General features: G+C 38.5%; 1 protein-coding gene across 1 annotated transcript; it reads right to left on the bottom strand.

The window, feature by feature from the left end:
* Positions 1–459: 459 nt before the first annotated feature.
* On the bottom strand, positions 460–10,599 carry dnajc15 (DnaJ (Hsp40) homolog, subfamily C, member 15). Its single transcript, XM_079563511.1, has 6 exons — positions 10,448–10,599; positions 8,367–8,418; positions 4,882–4,955; positions 4,738–4,814; positions 4,591–4,661; positions 460–631 (listed from the first exon to the last, which is right to left on the bottom strand). Exons 1-6 carry the CDS (start codon positions 10,547–10,549, stop codon positions 561–563), a joined length of 447 nt encoding a protein of 148 aa, XP_079419637.1. The 5' UTR covers positions 10,550–10,599; the 3' UTR covers positions 460–560.
* Positions 10,600–20,983: the final 10,384 nt, after the last annotated feature.

Raw genomic sequence — 20,983 nt, 5'->3', positions numbered from 1 at the left:
TTTTCTTCATTTTTTACCACATTTTGGTCATTTTTTGCTACATTTTTGTAATTTTTTCGTCAATTTCTTTTCATCAATGTTTTCTCACTTTTTTGTCACATTTCCATCCTTGTTTTCGTCTCAGTTTTGTTGCTATTTCCTCACCTTTTTCCCAGAAGCTTTTGCACTGGGGTAAAGCCAAACTGGAGAAAATGTCCTCTGTTCAGGTGGGAGTTAAGGGGTTTAAAAAACATCTTAAACATGAACCACGTTACTTTTCACGTCACTTTATTTACAAAACCATCTCACCGCCTCCTCACACACGGTTGTTTTCCGTCTCTTTGAACCGAGGCCGGACTCGTTGGTCAGAGTCGGCTGCAGCTCTGAAGGTCACGCTCCGGCCAGTGTCCTTTAAAAATGCCAAGTCCGTCGTTTAAAAGGTCACACGGGCCACAACACACGGAGGGCTGCATTATTTAATACACGATAAATAAGTTACACTGTTTGAATGATGCGTTTCTAACATGGTCGTTTGATACAGTAAAACAGAAAAGGAATCACAGCAGAAGCAACAGAATGTGTCATCGTCGAGTCTCTTTGTCCAAAAGGTCTTTGGCTTCGTTGATTTTAGCGGCTATGAACGGAGATCCTCCTGCAACACAAAACATCACCATGAGACATAGAGGAAACCTGTTACGCAACAGTTTGTCATCTAGAACAAAACATGTGTTATTCTGAGAGTTATTTGTCCACAATCTTTGTAATCACTGACTGAAACTGAAGTAAATAACGTGAGCATTGAAAGAGAAAAGAGCAGCAACAACTCTATACATGCAGTACATTAATATAACGCCCAAAGCTCTTAACCTCTTACCACCCGCCTAAACCGAATGCACGCTGCCCTCTTTGGCTATAGGCCTGTGTAACACCTCATTTGAAAGCTAAGACCCGCAAAATTGATATTTTTCCTCGTGTTGGTGCAGTGTTGTGTCACCTTTTTATGCTTTTTTCTTTTTTCGAATTTTTGTCACATTTTTGTTGATTTTTTGTTGAATTTTTGTCACATTTTTTTTTTAATTTTTGTCACATTTTTGTCACATTTTTGTCACATTTTTGTAGATTTTTTGTTGATTTTTGTTGAATTTTTGTCACATTTTTGTTGAATTTTTGTCACATTTTTTTTTAAAGTGTTGTCACATTTTTGTCACATTTTTGTTGATTTTTTGTTGATTTTTGTCACATTTTTGTTGAATTTTTGTCACATTTTTTTTTTAATTTTTGTCACATTTTTGTCACATTTTTGTCACATTTTTGTTGATTTTTTGTTGATTTTTGTTGAATTTTTGTCACATTTTTGTAATTTTTTTGTATAATTTTTGTTGAGTTTTTGTCACATTTTTTTTTAATTTTTGTCACATTTTTTTTTAAATTGTTGTCACATTTTTGTCACATTTTTGTTGAATTTTTGTTGATTTTTTGTTGATTTTTGTTGAATTTTTGTCACATTTTTGTTGATTTTTTGTTGATTTTTGTTGAATTTTTGTCACATTTTTGTTGAATTTTTTTGTTGATTTTTTGTTGAATTTTTGTCACATTTTTGTAATTTTTTTGTCACATTTTTTTTAATTTTTTTGTTGAATTTTTGTCACATTTTTGTTGAATTTTTGTCACATTTTTTTTAAATTTTTGTTTAGTTTTTGTCACTTGTTGGTTGACTTTTTGGCACATCTTTTTTGTCGCGTTTACATCCTTCTTTTCTTCTCATTTTTTGTGGCTATTATGGTGCTTTTTCCCCAAGAAGCTTTTTGATTCGGGTAAAGCCAAACTGGAGAAAATGGGATCCGTTCAGGTGGGAGTTAAGAGGTTAAAAGAAGACTCTACATAGGACATGAGGCAAATGCGGCGGCCATGTTGTGATTGGCCATGAGGCTAATGGGAAAACAAATAGGAACACGGTTTTTGTAGTTAAAACGTCAGAATTTGAGACACAGTTATTGTTTTTGTTGCATCTCAGGTAAGACATGTTTAGTTTTTTACATCTTAAATTTAAAAGACTTGTTTTAGCCAGTGCTCACACAAATTAAATGACTGTTTGGGAAGAAGCAATGTCAGTCCACCATTTTCTTTCCTTCTGCACCTTAAGAATTGTTAAAAAAAAAAGGTCAAATGTTATTATTATTTTATTTATTTGTTCTTCAGATTTGTACTGTTTTTTCCCCACTGTTGTATATTGTTGAATTGTATATTTATTCTGCTTTTCTTCAGTGAAAGCCAGTGTTTAGTGGACTGTGTGAACCTGTGCAGCTCTTTGGGGCGGTGATGACTGTTTGGAAAAAGTGCTTTAAAAATAAACCTGCCCTTGACCTTAAAGGAACCACCGTTTTTCCATACTGAAATATGTTCTTGCCTGAGCTTAGACGAGTTGATACGTCGCCGTACAAAGGAAAAACGCAGTAACTGAATATTTTGTCAAAATTGAGTTAAGAGCAGATTTGAATTAAGATGGATATTTATGCAGATGATAATCTACTAACATAAATATAATATCAGAAAGCAAAAAAAAACATCAATTGACACAACAAGCACCAGATACTGCACTTTTCCTTTGTATAACCATATGTGGAATGTAGGCTCGTACAAAGGAAAAGTGCAGTATGTGCTTTTTTTGTGTTTTATACCCACAATAATTCTACCATAAAAAGCTACAAAATAAAAAAGAAACAATGATGAAGTTCAAACCAATTTCACAGGACATCAAAAAAAGTTTCACCCAGAGCCGTTTTCTTTTGTAGGACAGCGAACTTGTCTGGTCGTTTTGCGCGACTGAGGGCACGCACAAAGACCAAAGATGTTGTTAGCATTTGGCCTCTCCCAGTATATTCCTATAGCTCTAAACGGGGGTGAAGTTGGAAGCGACCGAGCTCTTCCACGGGCACAAAGACCAGACATCAGCTCATCTAAGCTCAGGCGGAACATATCTCAGTGTGGAAAACGGTGGCCTGTTCCTTTAAATGGTTTGAAACAAATGTTTGTACATGTTTCCAAGAGGAGAATCTAAGCTAAATGTAGCCATTACAATCACAAAAGTCTGTGCTACTGTTTGATCTAAAAGAAAAACAAAAAGCAACAAAGGTTTTGACGACAATTTCCAAGCTCTGTAGAGGATATGGTTTTGATGTGCAAAAACTAACCAACATTTACTCAGCACATGTTTATGGCCGTTTTATTACAGAAATAACCTGATTGAGGCATAGATACAGACGCATCTCGTCATAGAAGGGGGCGTGGCTTCGCCGAGGGGGAAAATAGAATCTTTAGAGAAACACCATTTTCCCTCTTTTTAGCCATTTTCTTGTGAAACATAAACTTATTTATCACATAAATAAAGTCAAGTGTAAATCGGGCCCATGTGGATATTTTCTCACAGCAGATTGTTCTGTAGTGAAGAAACGGCAGTTGTAGCAAGTGCTAGCATCATGTTAGCATTCTCCGTTTTTATGTATTTATGGGCTGTTGAACCACTTTGCTCCTCCCCATGTCTCTGTATCATTATTTAGTAGAAACTATATTCATAATTCAGCATTTGTTAAAGTAGTTTTTGAATAATTAGAGATTTTTCTCAATTGTTTTCCCCCTTAAAGCAGCACTAAGTAACTCTCCCCCCTAGAGGCCATAAGCGCAACTGCAGGTGTCGTAGCAAGTTACGATTTTTTAACTTATTGTCTTGGAGAGTAAACACTACGCTGACAGAAAAGGCTAAGGGAGAGAGGGTTACTGTGCATCCAATTATACAATGGAAATCATTTTTTTCACTCAAACTTGGCTGTAAATACTGTTTAACCTCTTAACTCCCGCCTGAACTGAGAGCATTTTCTCCAGTTCAGCTTTACCCAAATCCTGTAGGCCAGTGTAACGCCTCATTTGAAAGACCTACAAAACTAAATGGATCTTTTTCCTCACATTTTTGGGGGTATTCAACTCATTTTTGTCATTTTTTGGTCTTTTTTTTGGTAATTTTTCCCTCAATTTTTGTCTTTTTTTTTTGTCATTTTTTGTCAATTTTTCATCATTTTTTGTCATTTTTTTGTCTTTTTTTTTGGTAATTTTTCCGTCAATTTTTTGTCACATTTTTGTCATTTGTTTTGTCATTTTTTGTCAATTTTTTTTTATCCAATTTTTGGCACCTTTTCATCCATTTTTGTCATTTTTTGGGTCAAATTTTGTGGCATTTTTGTCATTTCTTCGTCAACTTTTCGCCACTTTTTCGTCACATTTCCATCCTTGTTTTCCTCTCACTTCTGTCGCTATTTTCACACCTTTTTTCCCAGAAGCTTTTGGATTGGGGTAAAGCCAAACTGGAGAAAATGTGCTCGGTTCAGGCGGGAGTTTAGGGGTTAAAGTGACGCTAGCCGCAGTTAGCTTTGCCCGTTAGCCTGTTAGCTTCTTCTTCGTGATTCCATTAGTGTGTATTGCTTTCTCCATGTTTTGCAGTCAAGTTGCAAACATGTTTTTCCGGTCAGAGACACCAGGGGGCGATGAAAGACCCTCCAATCATCCCATAAACACTTGTATCACCCCCACAGGGACGACGGGAACTGGATAACTCCGTACCTTTATCCGGGTGGTTGAGCACCATGATCCTGCGATGGGCGTCTCTCACTTTGCTCTTGGTGCTGGTCGGGCTGCAGAGACGTACGATCCGTATTAAACACTCTGATATCAGGTCTCACGGTGACTTTAACAGTAACGTGCTGTTACCTGATGCCAAGGATGAGACTGGCTTCCCGTTTGGTCATCTTCTGCTCGAACCCGCCTTTGTAATACGCAGAGTAGGCCTGAGGGGACGGAGATCAGCATCGATGCATCATTTATCGAGCAGATTAAATGTGTCCGTGTACTCACGAGTGACGGCATGTTCTTCATTCTGTCGGAGAACACCTGTCCCAGGGGTTTCCACAGCTGGAAAGCATAGCGCCCTGAGGATCCGACACAGTTTACATTTTAGAAACATTATCACGATACTGGGTCCATATTGTGATCTCTCATCGTGCCGCCCTTGAGGTTTTGTAATTGTGACAAAGTGGGTTTGTCCCATTGTGTGTGTTTATTTTGCTTTGTTCGTTTCATTTGCAAAATCCACCAGCCAACAATAACCCTCAGATTCATGTTTAAGTTAATAATTATCCATTTACAACTTCATTTACTCAAACATTTACCTGTACCACCTGGTGAGAAAGGAAGGGGCGTGGTCTTTGTCGGCCATTTTAAAAACTTCAGGCTGAACCATGTGGAAGGGGAGAAACTAGGAATGGTACCTACCGGTGGGAGGTCCTTTCCCATTGGGGAGGAAGTATAAAACCTGACCGTTTCTAGTCATGGGGGGCCATTTTGTATCTGTGTGTCAGAAGTTCTGTTTGCGTGAGCAATAAATGTCTGGTGAGAACTCTAACTTTGTTAAGTCTGCCGGCCCATTTCAACCCCTCGTGGCCGGCTTCCTCACAGTAATATTACTGTTATTAATCCATCAACTATGACAAAAGAGGAGATTCTTCTAAAGTTCTCGACACTTGTGACAGCGCCGCCCTCTGGCTTCCTTCTGTCACCCTTTTGCAAGGAATCTCGGTGTGTTTGTAGATAATGAATTTAAATTTGAGAAACATATAAATCATGTTGTCGAATCAAGCTTTTTCCACCCAGACGTCAGCACATCACCCCAGTCCTGTTTTCGTTGCATTGGCTTCCAGTTTCTTTTAGAGTTGATTTTAAAATCCTTCTTTTTGTTTTTAAAGCCCTCCATGGTCTCGCCCCTTCATACTTGTCTGAACTTTTAACTGTTCCTGAGTCCAAGCACTGGGGTGATCGGTCGTTTTCAGCAGCTGGACCCAGACTCTGGAATAAACCCCCCCCTGATTTGCACCATCTTTGATTTTGGCCTTTTTAAATCCAGGCTCAAGACGCATCTATTCAGACTTTTAACACCAAGTATCACGGCGACACTTTTAGTACATTTTACCTGTTTTATTGTTTGGTTGTATGAATGTTTTTAATGGATTTTATGTGGTTTTATTGTAAAGCACTTTGGTCGCCTTGAGTGTTGCAAACGGCTCTATAAATAACATTTGATTGATTGATTGATTGATTAAAACTCTAAGCAAGGTAAACAACTATCCACCTGCCTGTGACTTTGAGAAAGCCATTCACGCTTTTATAACGTCGCGACTTGATTATTGTAATTCTGTGTACACTGGTCTCGGTCGGCGTTCAATCCGTCGCCTCCAGGGGGCACTAAAGGCTGCTCGTCTCCTTACAGGGACCAGAGAGAGACAGCACATCACCCCTGTGTTAGCTGCTCTACACCGGCTCCCTGTGTGTTATAGGATGAGGTTGTTGTCTTTTTTGGCAACATCATCCGACGTCACGGCCTTGACTTTCACTGCTACGACGACATACAGGTCTACATCTCCACCACATCCATAGACTCCAATATCCACCCTCACCCACTGCCTGAGGGACATCAAAACCTGGATGAAACACAACTTTCTTAAACTAAACAGTGACAAAACAGACATCATCATCATCGGTCCAAAAGACATCACCAAATCTGCTCAAGACTTCTGCCTCAACTTCGACAGCACCACCGTCGCCCCGTCCCCGCTCGTCCTCAACCTCGGTCTTCTCCTCGACCCCACGCTTTCCCTCGAACCCCACGTCAAGCTAATAACCCGGACTGCTTTCTTCCATCTCAAAAACATATCACGACTCCGCCCATCCCTCACTTCAACTCTGATTCATGCCTTCATCACATCTAGAATCGACTACTGCAACAGCGCCCTCTACGGCTCGCCATCCAAAACCCTCAACAAACTCCAGTACATCCAGAACTCCGCTGCCCGCCTCCGTGAACACATCACCCCTGTCCTTCAGAACCTCCACTGGCTCCCCGTCCCTCATCCAGTTCCAGGTCCTCCTCATCACTTTCAAAGCCCTCCATGATGTGGCCCCTCCAGACCTCACCGACCTGCTCCACCATCACACTCCATCTCGCTCCCTCCGCTCCTCCAACCTCCTGTCCCTCCCCTGTAAGACCAACCGAACCTGGGGAGACCGAGCCTTCTCCATCGCCCCCACACTCTGGAGCTCACTGCTCCAACCGCTCCGTGCCTGTTCCGACCTCCCCACCTTCAAGAGAGAACTCAAAACTCACCTCTTTAAAAGGCTTTTAATATCGAGTAACTGCCCTCTATTTTAATGTGCTCATTTTATGTGTGATTTTATTCTTGTTTTCTGTAAAGCGTCTTTGAGTGTCTTGAAAAGCGCTATACAAATAAAATGTATGATTATTATTATTATTATTTAAATGTCTCCACGGCGCTGCTCCTCTGGATCTGTCTGAGCTTCTGGTGCTCGGGCTCTGAGATCTGCTGATCAGCTGCTTTTAGAGGTTCCTCGCTCCAAGTATGTGACCAAAGGGGACGGGGCTTTCTCTGTGGAACGACCTGCCTCTCCACATCAGAGCTGCTCAGACACTGGACCAGTTTGAATCGTTGCTTAAGACACATTTTTATGCAAAAGCTTTTAACACTGTCTAGCTCAGACCTGGCCAAATCTGAGCTGTTAGTGCTTTGCTGTTTTGTATATTGTGTTTTGTTTCTTATTAGGGCTGTGCAATTAATCGAAATTCGATTACGATTTCGATTACAACAGTAAACGATTACAAAATTAGCATAATCGCAAAAAATCAATTATAAATTTTTTTTTTTTTCAATTTTTTTATTTTTTTTTATTTTAGTCACTTTTCTGCTGGATTTTTGTCACTTTTCTGCTGGATTTTTGTCACTTTTTTGATGGATTTTTGTCACTTTTTTGATGGATTTTTGTCACTTTTTTGATGGATTTTTGTCTTTTTTTTAATGGATTTTTGTCTTTTTTCTGATGGATTTTTGTCACTTTTTTAATGGATTTTTGTCTTTTTTTTTATGGATTTTTGTCTTTTTTTTATGGATTTTTGTCTTTTTTCTGATGGATTTTTGTCACTTTTTTAATGGATTTTTGTCTTTTTTTTATGGATTTTTGTCTTTTTTTTATGGATTTTTGTCTTTTTTTAAATGGATTTTTGTCTTTTTTTAATGGATTTTTGTCATTTTTTTGATGGATTTTTTTAAAGGCAACAAATAATCGTTTGAATAATCGTGATTTCAATTATGACAAAAGTAATCGTGATTATTATTTTTTCAATAATCGAGCAGCCCTATTTCTTATTATTACATTTATATTTTGTTTCTGTACTGTAGACCTTTTGTGAAGCACTTTGATGAACAGCAGTTGTTTTAAATGTGCTATATAAACACATTTGATTTGATTTGATTTGAAGAGAAAAAGTAAATCACCAGCAAATCCAGCTGCAGCGACGCCAAGACCCACTGCTATCAATGTGCCTCCCTGGGAAAGCAGAACACAAAGGTTAAAGTCTGTACAGATGCATAAACAGGACTGTCGAGGAGTAATGTCAGATACAAGGACACACAGGACATCAACAGATAGGGCGAAACCCTTTCTTGTTTAGGGCCCTTTTCCCCCAAAATGCTCTACATGTGTTTATTTGGGTTTAACTCGGCCTCTACAGGGGGTACATGGCTAATCTCGGTACCAAAACAAACTTTATCCTTGGGACTTTTTTGTTTGTCAGTGAAAAATAATAGAAAAAAATGACAGTTTGTGAGTAAAAAATAGTTTGAAACAGAAAAATCAAAATTCCGCCTGAATGAAAAACATATATTTGCTCCTAATGCTCTTTCTGTGTCTGTGCTGAAGCAAATAAGAACAGAAATGAAAAATCAATATAGTGCTCCCTGTAGTCAACAAAACACCAGCAGGTCAAAACACTAAACATGCTTTATAAAAAAAAAAAGACCAGGCGGAATCTGACTGGGCCAAATTAAAAAAAATAATACGATTTTTTCCTTTTTTAATTTCAATTTTTACAGAAATTAAGTATTTTAGCCATAGGGACATATCGGGGTCACACAATTGTATTCCCTGTCTAAAAATGAACCCCATTTTTTCCAAAAACATAAGTAAGTTATAAGTAAGTTTATTTATGGAATGCCCCTTGAGATGTTCCATCAGTGTGACTGTCCTATCACATTAGGACAGTCACACTGACAAAACAAACTTACTCCATAGTCCCTCCCAAACCCCTCCAAAATACTTAGACAAAATTTACAAAAAATAAATAAATAAAGATAAATAGATAAATAAATATAAAACAACAACAGAAATATAGTCAAAAGAAAACAATAGAAAACAATTCCAAGAGATGAGGTAAAAGTACAAAATTACAAATACACTTAAAGACATAAACAAGGTGTTTTTAGGTGAGAAAATAAGGAGGCTCTAAACAAACCAAACAATGTTAAAGAACGAATGGATAAAGGTAAACCATTCCAATCAAAGGGGCATCACACAATAGCATTTATTTGTCACTGACCAAAATATGTACAACGAATTATGACAAATTGGCATATTGTGGCTCTCCTTATGAGCTCGGATCTGTTGATTTGAAACTGTAGTGGATGAGTTTGTTGCTGAGAGTCCCCTGAACACGGAGAGGTGAAAAACGTGACTGACAGTGTTTGTTTGCGTAAGTTTTGGCCCCGGAGATGCAGACACAAGGGGGGCAATTTTGTCATGAAAATCCAGAACAAACAGAACATCTATTCTTCTCTTGCCCAGTGAGTGGAAAATTCTGGCAGGATGTCCATGGCTGGTTAAATAATAAAATTAATGATCTTGAACAATTTACAGTTGAAGATATTCTTATCTATAACTCCAAACTGACAAGGGACATTTCACTTTTAATTAACCTTATCATTATGGGTAAATACCACATTCACAAAAATAAATGGAAAAAGCAACTGCCAAATGTTAGCTGTTTTAAAAATGAATGTTGTATGTTTTTATCCTCCTTGAATTTTCTGAAAAGATCCAACCAAACTGTGGAAGAAATTTGTAATGCTGCTGAATTGTTTTTGAACCTGTAACATATGGGAACAATGCCTTATTTATTTGTATTTTACTTTATTTTACTGCCTTGCCTGTTTTTTATTCGATGTCTCCACGAGAGTTTGTAATAAAGGTTTAATAAAAAAATAAAAATAAAAATAAAAAAAAGACACAAGGGGGCGGAGCCAAATATGACTCTTTATTAAGGGGTTAAATACATGTGAGTTAAGGGAGTAAAATGATAAATATAAGCTTGGCTGATGACTGTACATATGATTACGTAAGCGTGGCAAAACAAATGATAAAATGAGATGAATTTGAGCACATTTTTACTGGGCTGAGTCAATGATGCAAGTGTCACGTTGCCCCGTTCAGCGCCGTTATCTAACCTTGGTGCCACAAACTCGGCTTTTTTCACAGAGGACAGTTCCTAAAGTCACACACTTCGGTCAGACCCGACACTCACCAGTCTCTTGTCTATTTCCGCGTCGCTCCTGAGGGTCGTTTTAGGCCCATATTCCGCGTATCGCATAGTCTCTCCGTCAGCGGTCACACCGGCGCCCGCCATGTTTCTGCTGCAAGCGTCAAGTCACCGGAAGCTTCCGCTGTCCTGCTTCCGGGTTCTAAACGTAAACATCCGGTAGGAAATATCAAAATAAAAAAAAGGTCGGAATTTAAAATCCAAAGTATTTTAAAGACAAAACAGTAAAATGGTGTGATATTGTAAGCGGGTTCAGCGGCAGGTTGACGTCTAAAATTTATTCCTTTTTATGCTTTTATTTTTCATTGTGTTATTTTTTATTATTTCATTTTTTTTATAGTATTATTATCATGTATTTTATTATTTATTTATTTTGTCATTCTCTTCTGTTTTCTTTCTTTTTTTCAATGATTATGCAGGTTTTTTTTTTTGTTTTTTTTATTGAAAAGTTGCACATACATTCCATAAAAAACGAGGTAATTTGTACAAAATACATACAACTTGCCAGGGGGAAGGGAAATTAACAAAAAAATAAAAATCAATAATAATAATAAAATCTACATATACTGTGACCAGATTTCAATGGTTTTAGCAGCCTTTCTGTTAGTACATGGCTTTTACAACGCTTTTTATATACATATCAAGATCTTTTTGAAAAACTTAAAATACAGGGACTTTGTTTCCAAATTTACACTTATGAATATAGTATTTTGCCAAAATAATGGTTAGGTTAACAATAAACATCTGTCAGGACTCATTAATTCACTTGTAAAGAACCCAAGAGCGACATGCTCGTATCACATTATATAATTGTTGCATAGCTTAGATATCAGCCAGTTCAGTTATGGCAGCCATCTTGTTTCCACTATGAAAAAACTGACATAATTTGTTTATTTTTAAATCTATAAACCTAAGATTTCCTGTGAAGTGAGACATTGTCAAACTACACATACAGTGCAAATTTCATGAAAAACATCTTGTTTAATATTGCAGATATTTCATTTTATCTGACAGATAGTGCATGATTTAAGGTGCGACTTTTTGGTAAACATTCTCTTCTTATTTCTTCAATAAAAAACAAACAAAGGCGATACGCGATTGGCATATTCATAAAATATGTTCCCAACATCTTATATTAACATAAAAACAAGGTTGCCGACCCCTAACATTCCGGAACCACAAAAGTTACAGATTTTCGTACTATCTAAGATACAAAAAGCTAAGCTAAGGCTCTTTATTATGCAGGTTCATGTGCCCATGGTTATTGGCCTGATCTGCCACTAGATGGAGACATTGCAGAAATGTACAGCCTAAGCCATGGGTGTCCACACTTTCTTCATGGAGGGCCACATATTGACAGAGGGCTTACAGCTTTACATGCAGTAGCTTTTTACCCATACTTGAGTGATATTATAATCAAGTATCTGTTCTCTTACAGTGGAAAAAGTAACAAGTAAAATGCTTAATATTAATGGATAAAACAGATGTAGTTCGTCTCGTGCTCCTTGTTCTTTAGAATTAGTTCGTTTTTCTGTATTTTCAGCCATTTTCTTTGAATTTTATAGTAAATATCTCGATTTCCACAGGATTTTATGTTTTGTTTCACATAAGTTGTGGCGTCATTGAAAATAAATCAGACTTTTACCCTCACACAGTTGCTCACAGTACATTTTCTCCAAGGTCAAGGTCAGGTTTAATTCTATAGCACATTTACAACAACCACGGCTGCCCAAAGTGCTTCACAACACAAACAGATGATAAAAACTATGATACAAATACAAACAAGTCATGAGTCTCGAGTAAATGTTTTGGCTTCGCTGTCCACCTCTGCATATTGAATTGTAGACGATGTCAGTTGTCACTGCATTGAAGAGAGGTTTAAACCAGTGTTTCCCAACCAGGGGTGCGTGGACCCCAGGGGGTACGCGAGCCTTTGACAGGGGGTCCTGGGAATAATTTCAGATCAAGAAAATGAAACTAAATTGCATTTTAATACGATTATATGATTTAATATGATTATGATTTTGACTGACACACGACTGATAAATCTCAATTTTGTTGCTCATTTGTCGAATAATTGGAGGCACCCTCGAAATAAGGGGCACTTTGAGAAATTAAAGACTCAAGGGCAGGGCCGGACTGGGACTGAAAACCAGCCCTGGACTCTGGTCAGCCTGGCCCAAATTAGCGTAAATGTGACACTTCCACAAATACATATGTGAACCTCTGACCCTCCGCCTTAACCCAGAGCATTTTCTCCAGTTCGGCTTTTCCCAAATCTAAAAGCTTCTTGACTGGAGAGCAACACTGTAACGCCTCATTTGAAAGCTCAAATCTAGAAACGTGACGGTAACTTTTTGTCACGTTGTCGCTGCATTTTTGTCACTTTTTTGTTGCTTTTCCAGCACATTTTTGTTTTTGGATGCTTTTCTTTTGAGCTTTTAGATTTGGGTAAAGCTCGGTTTCGCCCGGGGGTAAGGTAAAGTGAGAGGCCAGACCGGTGGCCCTAGAGCCAGTGGCCCTTCTGCGCTGCAAAAAGTCAATATCAAGTATTGGCTTAAATGACTTGAATTAAGGAAATGTTTCTTGTTTTGAGCGGTTTTCACTCATTCAGACACTTTTCCTGATCGGACCGAGTTTGCTTTGCTTGTTTGAGGACATTTCAGACCAGTTCTAGGGTAAATCTCGCTTGAAATAAGAAAGTAAAACTGCCAATGAGATAAGACCAATTTTCTTTCCCCATTGGCAAAGAAAATGACCTGAAATAAGGACGAAATGTATCGAAACGAGTCAGAAACATCTCAGAACAAGTGAAATAATCTGGGACAAATGCACAACAACTTCTTAACCAGTCAAAACAACTAACATTTGGATTATTGTGCTCAAATTGAGATGTTTATACTGATCTAGTTAAATACTTTTTGCAGTGCAGACCCTTATATTTGCTCAGAGCTTTCATACCAGCTCTGCCACACAATAAAATGCCAGTATTTGATGTTTGGATTACTAAAACCTCGAATACTGAATGTAATATTGTGTAGAATAATTAAACTTGCAGTAAAAAAAATACAATCTCGGGACATGTGAAGCCTGAGGGCCACGAAAAAACGGATCTCACTTTGGGACAACCCTAAGCCTATTGACTGCTGACCTGATAGAACAAATTTGTTTTGCAGGACAGTGGTTCAAGTGGCCCCTCCTGGATAGAGCCACTCACTTTCTAAATTGGTCCACAGCCCAAAATAATACCAGGCCGTGTCCAACCCTACAGCTGCCCACGGCCACATTGTGCTCATGAAATTGATCTCTTTTGTGGCGAGTTGGCCTCATATTCAGCGCGGAGTGTTTGTGTTTTTCTTTGTCCGGCTCCATCAGCTCTGCCCAGGTGTACGGCAGCCCCTTGTGGACCCTCGACGTGATTGTGGGGGGGGGGACGCGGTGACGGAAGCGGCGAGGGAGCGGCGAGAGAGCGGCGAGAGAGCGGCGAGCGAGCGGCTGGGGCCCGTGTGTGGAGCGGGTTTCCATTGTGCCTGATAATTGGATTTGGCCTTGGGAGCAGGAGAGGCTGAGGGGAGGCTGAGGGGAGGCTGAGGGGAGGCGAGGGGAGGCGAGGGGAGGCTGAGGGGAGGCTGAGGGGAGGCTGAGAGGCGCCGTCATTACGGGTCCATGAGACGTGTGTCTGCATGGGGGAGCGTTTCACATCCACCTGTGGAAGGTGGAGCAGAGATTGGCTCTAGGATGTTCCTCCTAAAGCCTGTAGCATATATGCTCAGAAATAGGTGGAAGGACAAGCGAAAAAAATATTACAAAAAGTTCAGAGCTTTCTATTGAAGCTGCAGCTCTTAACCCCTTAACTCCCGCCTGAACCGAGCACATTTTCTCCAGTTCAGCTTTACCCAAATCCTGTAGGCCAGTGTAACGCCTCATTTGAAAGACCTACAAAACTCATCTAAAAGGATCTTTTTCCTCACGTCATCAGATTTTTTCCCATCTTTTTTGGGGGGTTTTCAACTCATTTTGTAACTTTTTCGTCCTTTTTTTATCAATTTTTTTTTCATTTTTTGTCTTTTTTTATCAATTTTTTGTCTTTTTTTTTTTTCATTTTTTGTATTTTATTTTTTCCTTTTTTTTCCCTTTTTTTTGTCATTTTTTGTCTTTTTTTGTCTTTTTTTTGTCATTTTTTGTCATTTTTTTTGTCATTTTTTGTCTTTTTTTTGTCATTTTTTGGTCTTTTTTTTTGTCATTTTTTTGTCATTTTTTGGGACATTTTTTTCTCACATTTCCATCATTGTTTTCGTCTCAGTTTTGTCGCTATTTTCACAGCTTTTTTCCTGAAGCTTTTGGATTGGGGTAAAACCAAACTGGAGAAAATGTGCTCGGTTCAGGTGGGAGTTAAGAGGTTAAACTTGGTCCCCTCATATTTTTTAATACAATGTTTCTCAACTGGTGGGACCACACCTAAAGGGGGTTGCAGAAGCATTTTAGTAGGTCGTGAGCAGAGGAGGGTAAAGTAAACTCAAGTCGGGGCAAAGCTCTGCTGACGAGCTCAGTTACCCGGGAGGGGCTCGGAGTAGAGTCGCTGCTCCTTCACGTCGAAAGGAGCAGCTGAGGTGGCTCGGGCATCTGTTCCGGATACCTCCTGGTCGCCTCCCGCGGGAGGTGTTCCAGGCATGTCCAAGGCCTACCCGGATAATAACAATGATCATAATTATTATTAATTATTTGTATATAATAGAGGGCAGTTACTGGACATTAAAAGCCTTTTAAAGAGGTGGGGTTTGAGTTCTTTCTTGAAGGTGGGGAGGTCAGAACAGGCACGGAGCGGTGGGGGCAGTGAGTTCCAGAGTGTGGGGGCGATGGAGAAGGCTCTGTCTCCCCAGGCTCGGTGCTTGGTCTTACAGGGGAGGGACAGGAGGAGCGGAGGGAGCGAGATGGAGTGTGATGGTGGAGGAGGTCGGTGAGGTCTGGAGGGGCCACATCATGGAGGGCTTTGAAAGTGATGAGGAGGACCTTGAACTGGATGTGTTGAGGGACGGGGGGCAGGTGGAGGTTCTGAAGGACAGGGTGTTCACGGGAGCGAGTGTGCGTGAGGAGGCGGGCGGCAGAGTTCTGGATGTACTGGAGTTTATTGATGGTTTTGGATGGTGAGCCGTAGAGGGCGCTGTTGCAGTCGTCAATCCCGGATGTGATGAAGGCATGAATCAGAGTTTCAGCGGGAGAGAAAGTGAGCGATGGGCGGAGTCATGATATGATAAAGCGGAAGCCAACAAGTCAACACTGCACCGTTTCTCTGTGCAGCCGAAAAACAGCTTTGTTTTCGTGCAGTGACTTTTATCTGGACTCCAGCCCCATGTTCACTGACAGGAGAAAAGGGGCGTGGCACAATTTATGGCGGCGCCCACGCAAACTTCAGGAATAAGGGGAATAAAGCGGAAGAAGCTGGATGGATGGAGAAAAGTTTCTTTGAAACAATGTTAAAGAAAATGTTACTCGAGTACTGTGAGTAACAGAGTAACTGTTTGAGTTTGATTTTGAAGTCTGACAAAATCATTGTGATGTTTCCACAGAAAATGTCAGGAAAATACAGAAAAACATAATATATTTACTCACAGTGGATAAAAGTACCAATTATTTTTACTCAAGTAAGAACACAGATACTTCATTATAATTCAAGTAGTAAAAAGTGCAAAAAAGTACAATTTCTTCAAAAAGTTACTCAAGTACATGTTCTTGTTCATACATTTCTTTCCAATCTATTTTGTATAAAAGTGTAGAAACATCTGAATCTGTGAAAATACTGTTGTTTAATTTAATCGTTTCAGCTTTATCGTTAATTCAACATTTATTTTGTAAATATAGTATTTTACAGGACATAAGAAATCGATCCTTATTATGGGTCCTGACTGGATGTTACTGTTTGTTATGTTATGGGTAAAATAACATCCCACAGATTCGGCGACTGTAATTTACTGATGCTGATTTTAAATGAATGGAATATTTTCTTGTGCTTCATCATTAGAATTGGGTCCATGTGTCTGTCCATCCTGCTCTGTCCATCCTGCTCTGTGCCGCTGCTGCTGCTGCTGCTGCTGCTGCTGCTGCTGCTGCTGCTGCTGCTGCTGCTGCTGCTGCTGCTGCTGCTGCTGCTGCTGTGCCTGACGAACACGTCCATAATCATCCACAGGTGCATTAGCAGAAATAAGACACTTCTGTCGTAAAATGAGCCTCTGTTTTTATGTGTGTCTCGGAGATAATGCGTTTATGCTTCTCCATAACAACGAGGGGAGAGACTCTCGCCCCACAGAAGCTGAGCCGGGACCAAGTGCGATCCCGGACTGAGACACTAAACCAGCACTTGACTGAAAAAACAGGATCACAGCAGACCTCGTTCAGGATCGATAACAGATACAGGACCATAACAGGCCAGGGTTGGACTGGGACTGAAAAACAGCCCTGGACTCTGACCAGCCTGGCCCTAATTAGCGTAAATGTGACACTTACCACCCGCCTTAACGGAGCGCATTCTCTCCAGTTCGGCTTTACCCAAATCTAAAAGCTTCTCGGCTGGAGAGCAACAGTGTAACGCCTCATTTGAAAGCTGAGACCTACAAAGTGATTGCAACTTTTTGTCAAGTCGCCGCATTTTTTGTCATAGTTTTGTTGTTTCTTTATTACTTTATGTGGCTTTTTGTTGAATTTTTGTCACTTTTTGTTGAATTTTTGTCACTTTTTGTTGATTTTTTGTCACTTTTTGTTGAATTTTTGTCACTTTTTTGTTGATTTTTTGTCAATTCTTTGTTTAATTTTTGTCACTTTTTGTTGAATTTTTGTCACTTTTTTTGTTGAATTTTTGTCACTTTTTGTTGAATTTTTGTCAATTTTTGTTAAATTTGTGTCACTTTTTGTTGAATTTTTGTCACTTTTTGTTGAATTTTTGTCACTTTTTGTTGAATTTTTGTCACTTTTTGTTGAATTTTTGTCACTTTTTGTTGAATTTGTCATTTTTTTGTTGAATTTTTGTCACATTTTTTCTATCCTTTTTTTGTTATGGTTCTGTCACGTTTTTGTTCCTTTTTTCGTTGCTTTGTTGTCGTGTTTTTGTTGACTTTTCATCACATTTTTTGTCAAATTTTTTTATGCTTTTCCGGCACATTTTCGTTTTGTTCTCATCCTCTTTTTCTCACTATTTTGACGCTTTTCTTTTTAGCTTTTAGATTTGGGTAAAGCTCGGTTGAGGCGGGACCAGTGGCCCTTCTGTGCACTTCCAGAATGGACATATGGCCGGTCCGCCCCCTGTAACAGGCTAAAACAGGACTAGGACTCAAATAAACCAAAACTTGTCCAGCGTTATGTCCTGGTTTAGGATTAAAGTCTAAAATGGGACAAACACAGGACCAGAAATGGACTAAATAATAAGCCATGACAGACAGCGGTGTAGCGAGGGTACCCTGGGGCCCCAAACAAGCATGTCGGTACTGCGCACTGGGAGAGAGGGCGGGATTTGGGTCACCTGAAAACTCCCATAATGCAGTTCTCTGCATAAGTTTTCCTCAGAACAGAAGCTGAGGTTCTTTAGGGCATGAAGAGTGTTACAATAAACTGGTTTAGAAATATAATCTGGTGGAGCCATGAGTAAACAGTCTGTCCACTGCTCATTATAAGTTAAAGGGGGGGTATTATGCAAGATCAACTTTCATTCACGTATTTTTGAGTAATCTGTAAAAACTCAGCCATTTTAGGGATAGGTTTTTGTCACACTTTTGTTGAATTTTTGTCACATTTTTGATGATTTTTGTTGAATTTTTGTTATTTTTTAAACATTTTTGTTGAATTTTGGTTGAATTTTTGTCACATTTTTGTTGAGTTTTTGTTGAATTTTTGTTGATTTTTTGTCACATTTTTGTTGAGTTTTTGTTGAATTTTTGTCATTTTTTTGTTGAGTTTTTGTTGAATTTTTGTTGAATTTTTGTCACATTTTTGTCACATTTTTGTCACATTTTTGTCATTTTTTTGTTGAATTTTTGTCGAATTTGTGTCGAATTTTTGGCTGATGGCGGCCATTTTAGGGATAGGTTTGCCTGAGTCCTCCTAGGAACGCCCCCACCTCCTGGAGACGCCTCCGAGCTTTGGTCACCAGCCGAGTAACCAACCACTGCTCCTCAGCAGAACCCCCTCCCCACTGATGCCACAGACAGCGTGTGGAGGGGGCGTGTCTAAAGGCTCAGAGGTTCTTAAAGAGACAGAGGCCTATTTCAAGACATTCACTACAGCCATTTTGAGAGAGACATTTTATACAAGGCAGTTATTCTAATTTACTGCATTTACAGACCAACAGAAGGTTTGTCATCATTGTAGTGAGATATAGACTGGTGCTATGGGGCCACCAGGAGGTGGGGGCGTTCCTAGGAGGAATCCCTAAAATGGCCGCCATCCGAGTTTTTACAGATTACTCAAAAATACGTGAATGTGTCAAGGCAACACTTCAGCCATGTTTTTAATGAGGGAATGACAGAATAACATGATGGAAAGCTTGAAAAAGTCCATTTTGCATAATACCCCCCCTTTAAGGAAAAAAGTTATAGCACTAAACCAGGACCAAAGTTAGAATTAGCACTAAGGCGGAGCCAAAACTGGAATAAATCATGACTATAACAAACTAAATTGATCAGATTTTGAACTGAAAAGCTGTTACAAAACCAGAAAAAACAGCTCTAGGTTTAAATTAGGAAACAGAAATACAGGCATCAATATGGACCCAGTCTGTGTATATATAAATGAGATGTGTATGGACCTACATCCCCTATTGTCTGAAGGTCACGGTGCACTTGGAGAGCAGTGAGGGGGGGCAGCATTAGACGGCACACGCGGGACAGATGAAAGCCCCTGTGTTCTTCAAACTCATCATAATTGAGTCATCTTCACGAGGAGGAGGAGACGCCAGGATCAAAATAAAGGAGGAAAGAGGCGACGCGCGGAGAATGGAGCGACCCCGGAGCGCGAATCAAGGAAGGGTCGGGGATAATGGAGCTGTGTGTGCACAAAACACCGGCTTGTTTGGGGAGTTGTCGAATCAAAACACAATGATGGGGCTGAGGAAACTGTCACAATGCTTCCTTGGTATATACGCAGGTAGGGCTGCTCGATTATTGAGAAAATAATAATCACGATTATTTTTGTCATAATTGAAATCACGATTATTCAAACGATTATTTGTTGCCTTTAAAAAAATCCATCAAAAAAAGACAAAAATCCATTAAAAAAGTGACAAAAATCCAGCAAAAAAGTGACAAAAATCCATTAAAAAAGTGACAAAAATCCATTAAAAAAGTGACAAAAATCCATTAAAAAAGTGACAAAAATCCAGCAAAAAAGTGACAAAAATCCATTAAAAAAGTGACAAAAATCCATTAAAAAAAGTGACAAAAATCCATTAAAAAAAGACAAAAATCCAGCAAAAAAAGACAAAAATCCAGCAGAAAAAAGACAAAAATCCATCAAAAAAATGACAAAAATCCATCAAAAAAGTGACAAAAAATCCATTAAAAAAGTGACAAAAATCCATTAAAAAGTGACAAAAATCCAGCAAAAAAAAAGACAAAAATCCATCAAAAAAAGACAAAAATCCATTAAAAAGTGACAAAAATCCAGCAAAAAAAAAGACAAAAATCCAGCAAAAAAAGACAAAAATCCATAAAAAAAGTGACAAAAATCCATTAAAAAAATGACAAAAATCCAGCAAAAAAAAGACAAAAATCCAGCAGAAAAAAAGACAAAAATCCAGCAAAAAAAGACAAAAATCCATAAAAAAAAAGACAAAAATCCATTAAAAAAAAAGACAAAAATCCATTAAAAAAATGACAAAAATCCAGCAAAAAAAGACAAAAATCCATTAAAAAAAATGACAAAAATTCAGCAGAAAAAGTCAAAAATCCAGCAAAAAAAGACAAAAATCCATTAAAAAAGTGACAAAAATCCAGCAAAAAAAGACAAAAATCCATAAAAAAAAATGACAAAAATCCAGCAAAAAAAGACAAAAATCCATAAAAAAAAGTGACAAAAATCCATTAAAAAAGTGACAAAAATCCATTAAAAAAATGACAAAAATCCAGCAAAAAAAAGTGACAAAAATCCAGCAAAAAAAGACAAAAATCCATTAAAAAAATGACAAAAATTCAGAAAAAAAGACAAAAATCCATTAAAAAAAGACAAAAATCCAGCAAAAAAAGACAAAAATCCATTAAAAAAGTGACAAAAATCCAGCAAAAAAAGACAAAAATCCATTTAAAAAATGACAAAAATTCAGAAAAAAAGACAAAAATCCATCAAAAAAGTGACAAAAATCCAAAAAAAAAAAAAAAAAAAAAAAATTATAATCGATTTTTTGCGATTATGCTAATTTTGTAATCGTTTACTGTTGTAATCGAAATCCTTGCAATCCTATGCCTTGCAAGTTCTACCTCACAAGACATTAGTAGTGAGGAAATAATATAATCTGTATGTGGCTCAATGGGTCTCATATGG

This window comes from Gobius niger, assembly GCF_951799975.1.
Source record: "Gobius niger genome assembly, chromosome: 9".
Classification (NCBI taxonomy): Eukaryota; Metazoa; Chordata; class Actinopteri; order Gobiiformes; family Gobiidae; genus Gobius; species Gobius niger.
Note: the sequence above shows the minus strand (reverse complement) of the source record. Positions and strands in the feature narration are given on the sequence as shown.

Bases quoted from the DNA above. Each gene is read 5' to 3' on its own strand.
- dnajc15 (XM_079563511.1), bottom strand. From the start codon at position 10,549: ATGGCGGGCGCCGGTGTGACCGCTGACGGAGAGACTATGCGATACGCG. The intron at 8,419-10,447 runs GTGAGTGTCGGG...CTGCTTTCCCAG, and splicing joins CGGAAATAGACAAGAGACTG to GGAGGCACATTGATAGCAGT. The intron at 4,662-4,737 runs GTAACAGCACGT...ACGTCTCTGCAG, and splicing joins AGTCTCATCCTTGGCATCAG to CCCGACCAGCACCAAGAGCA.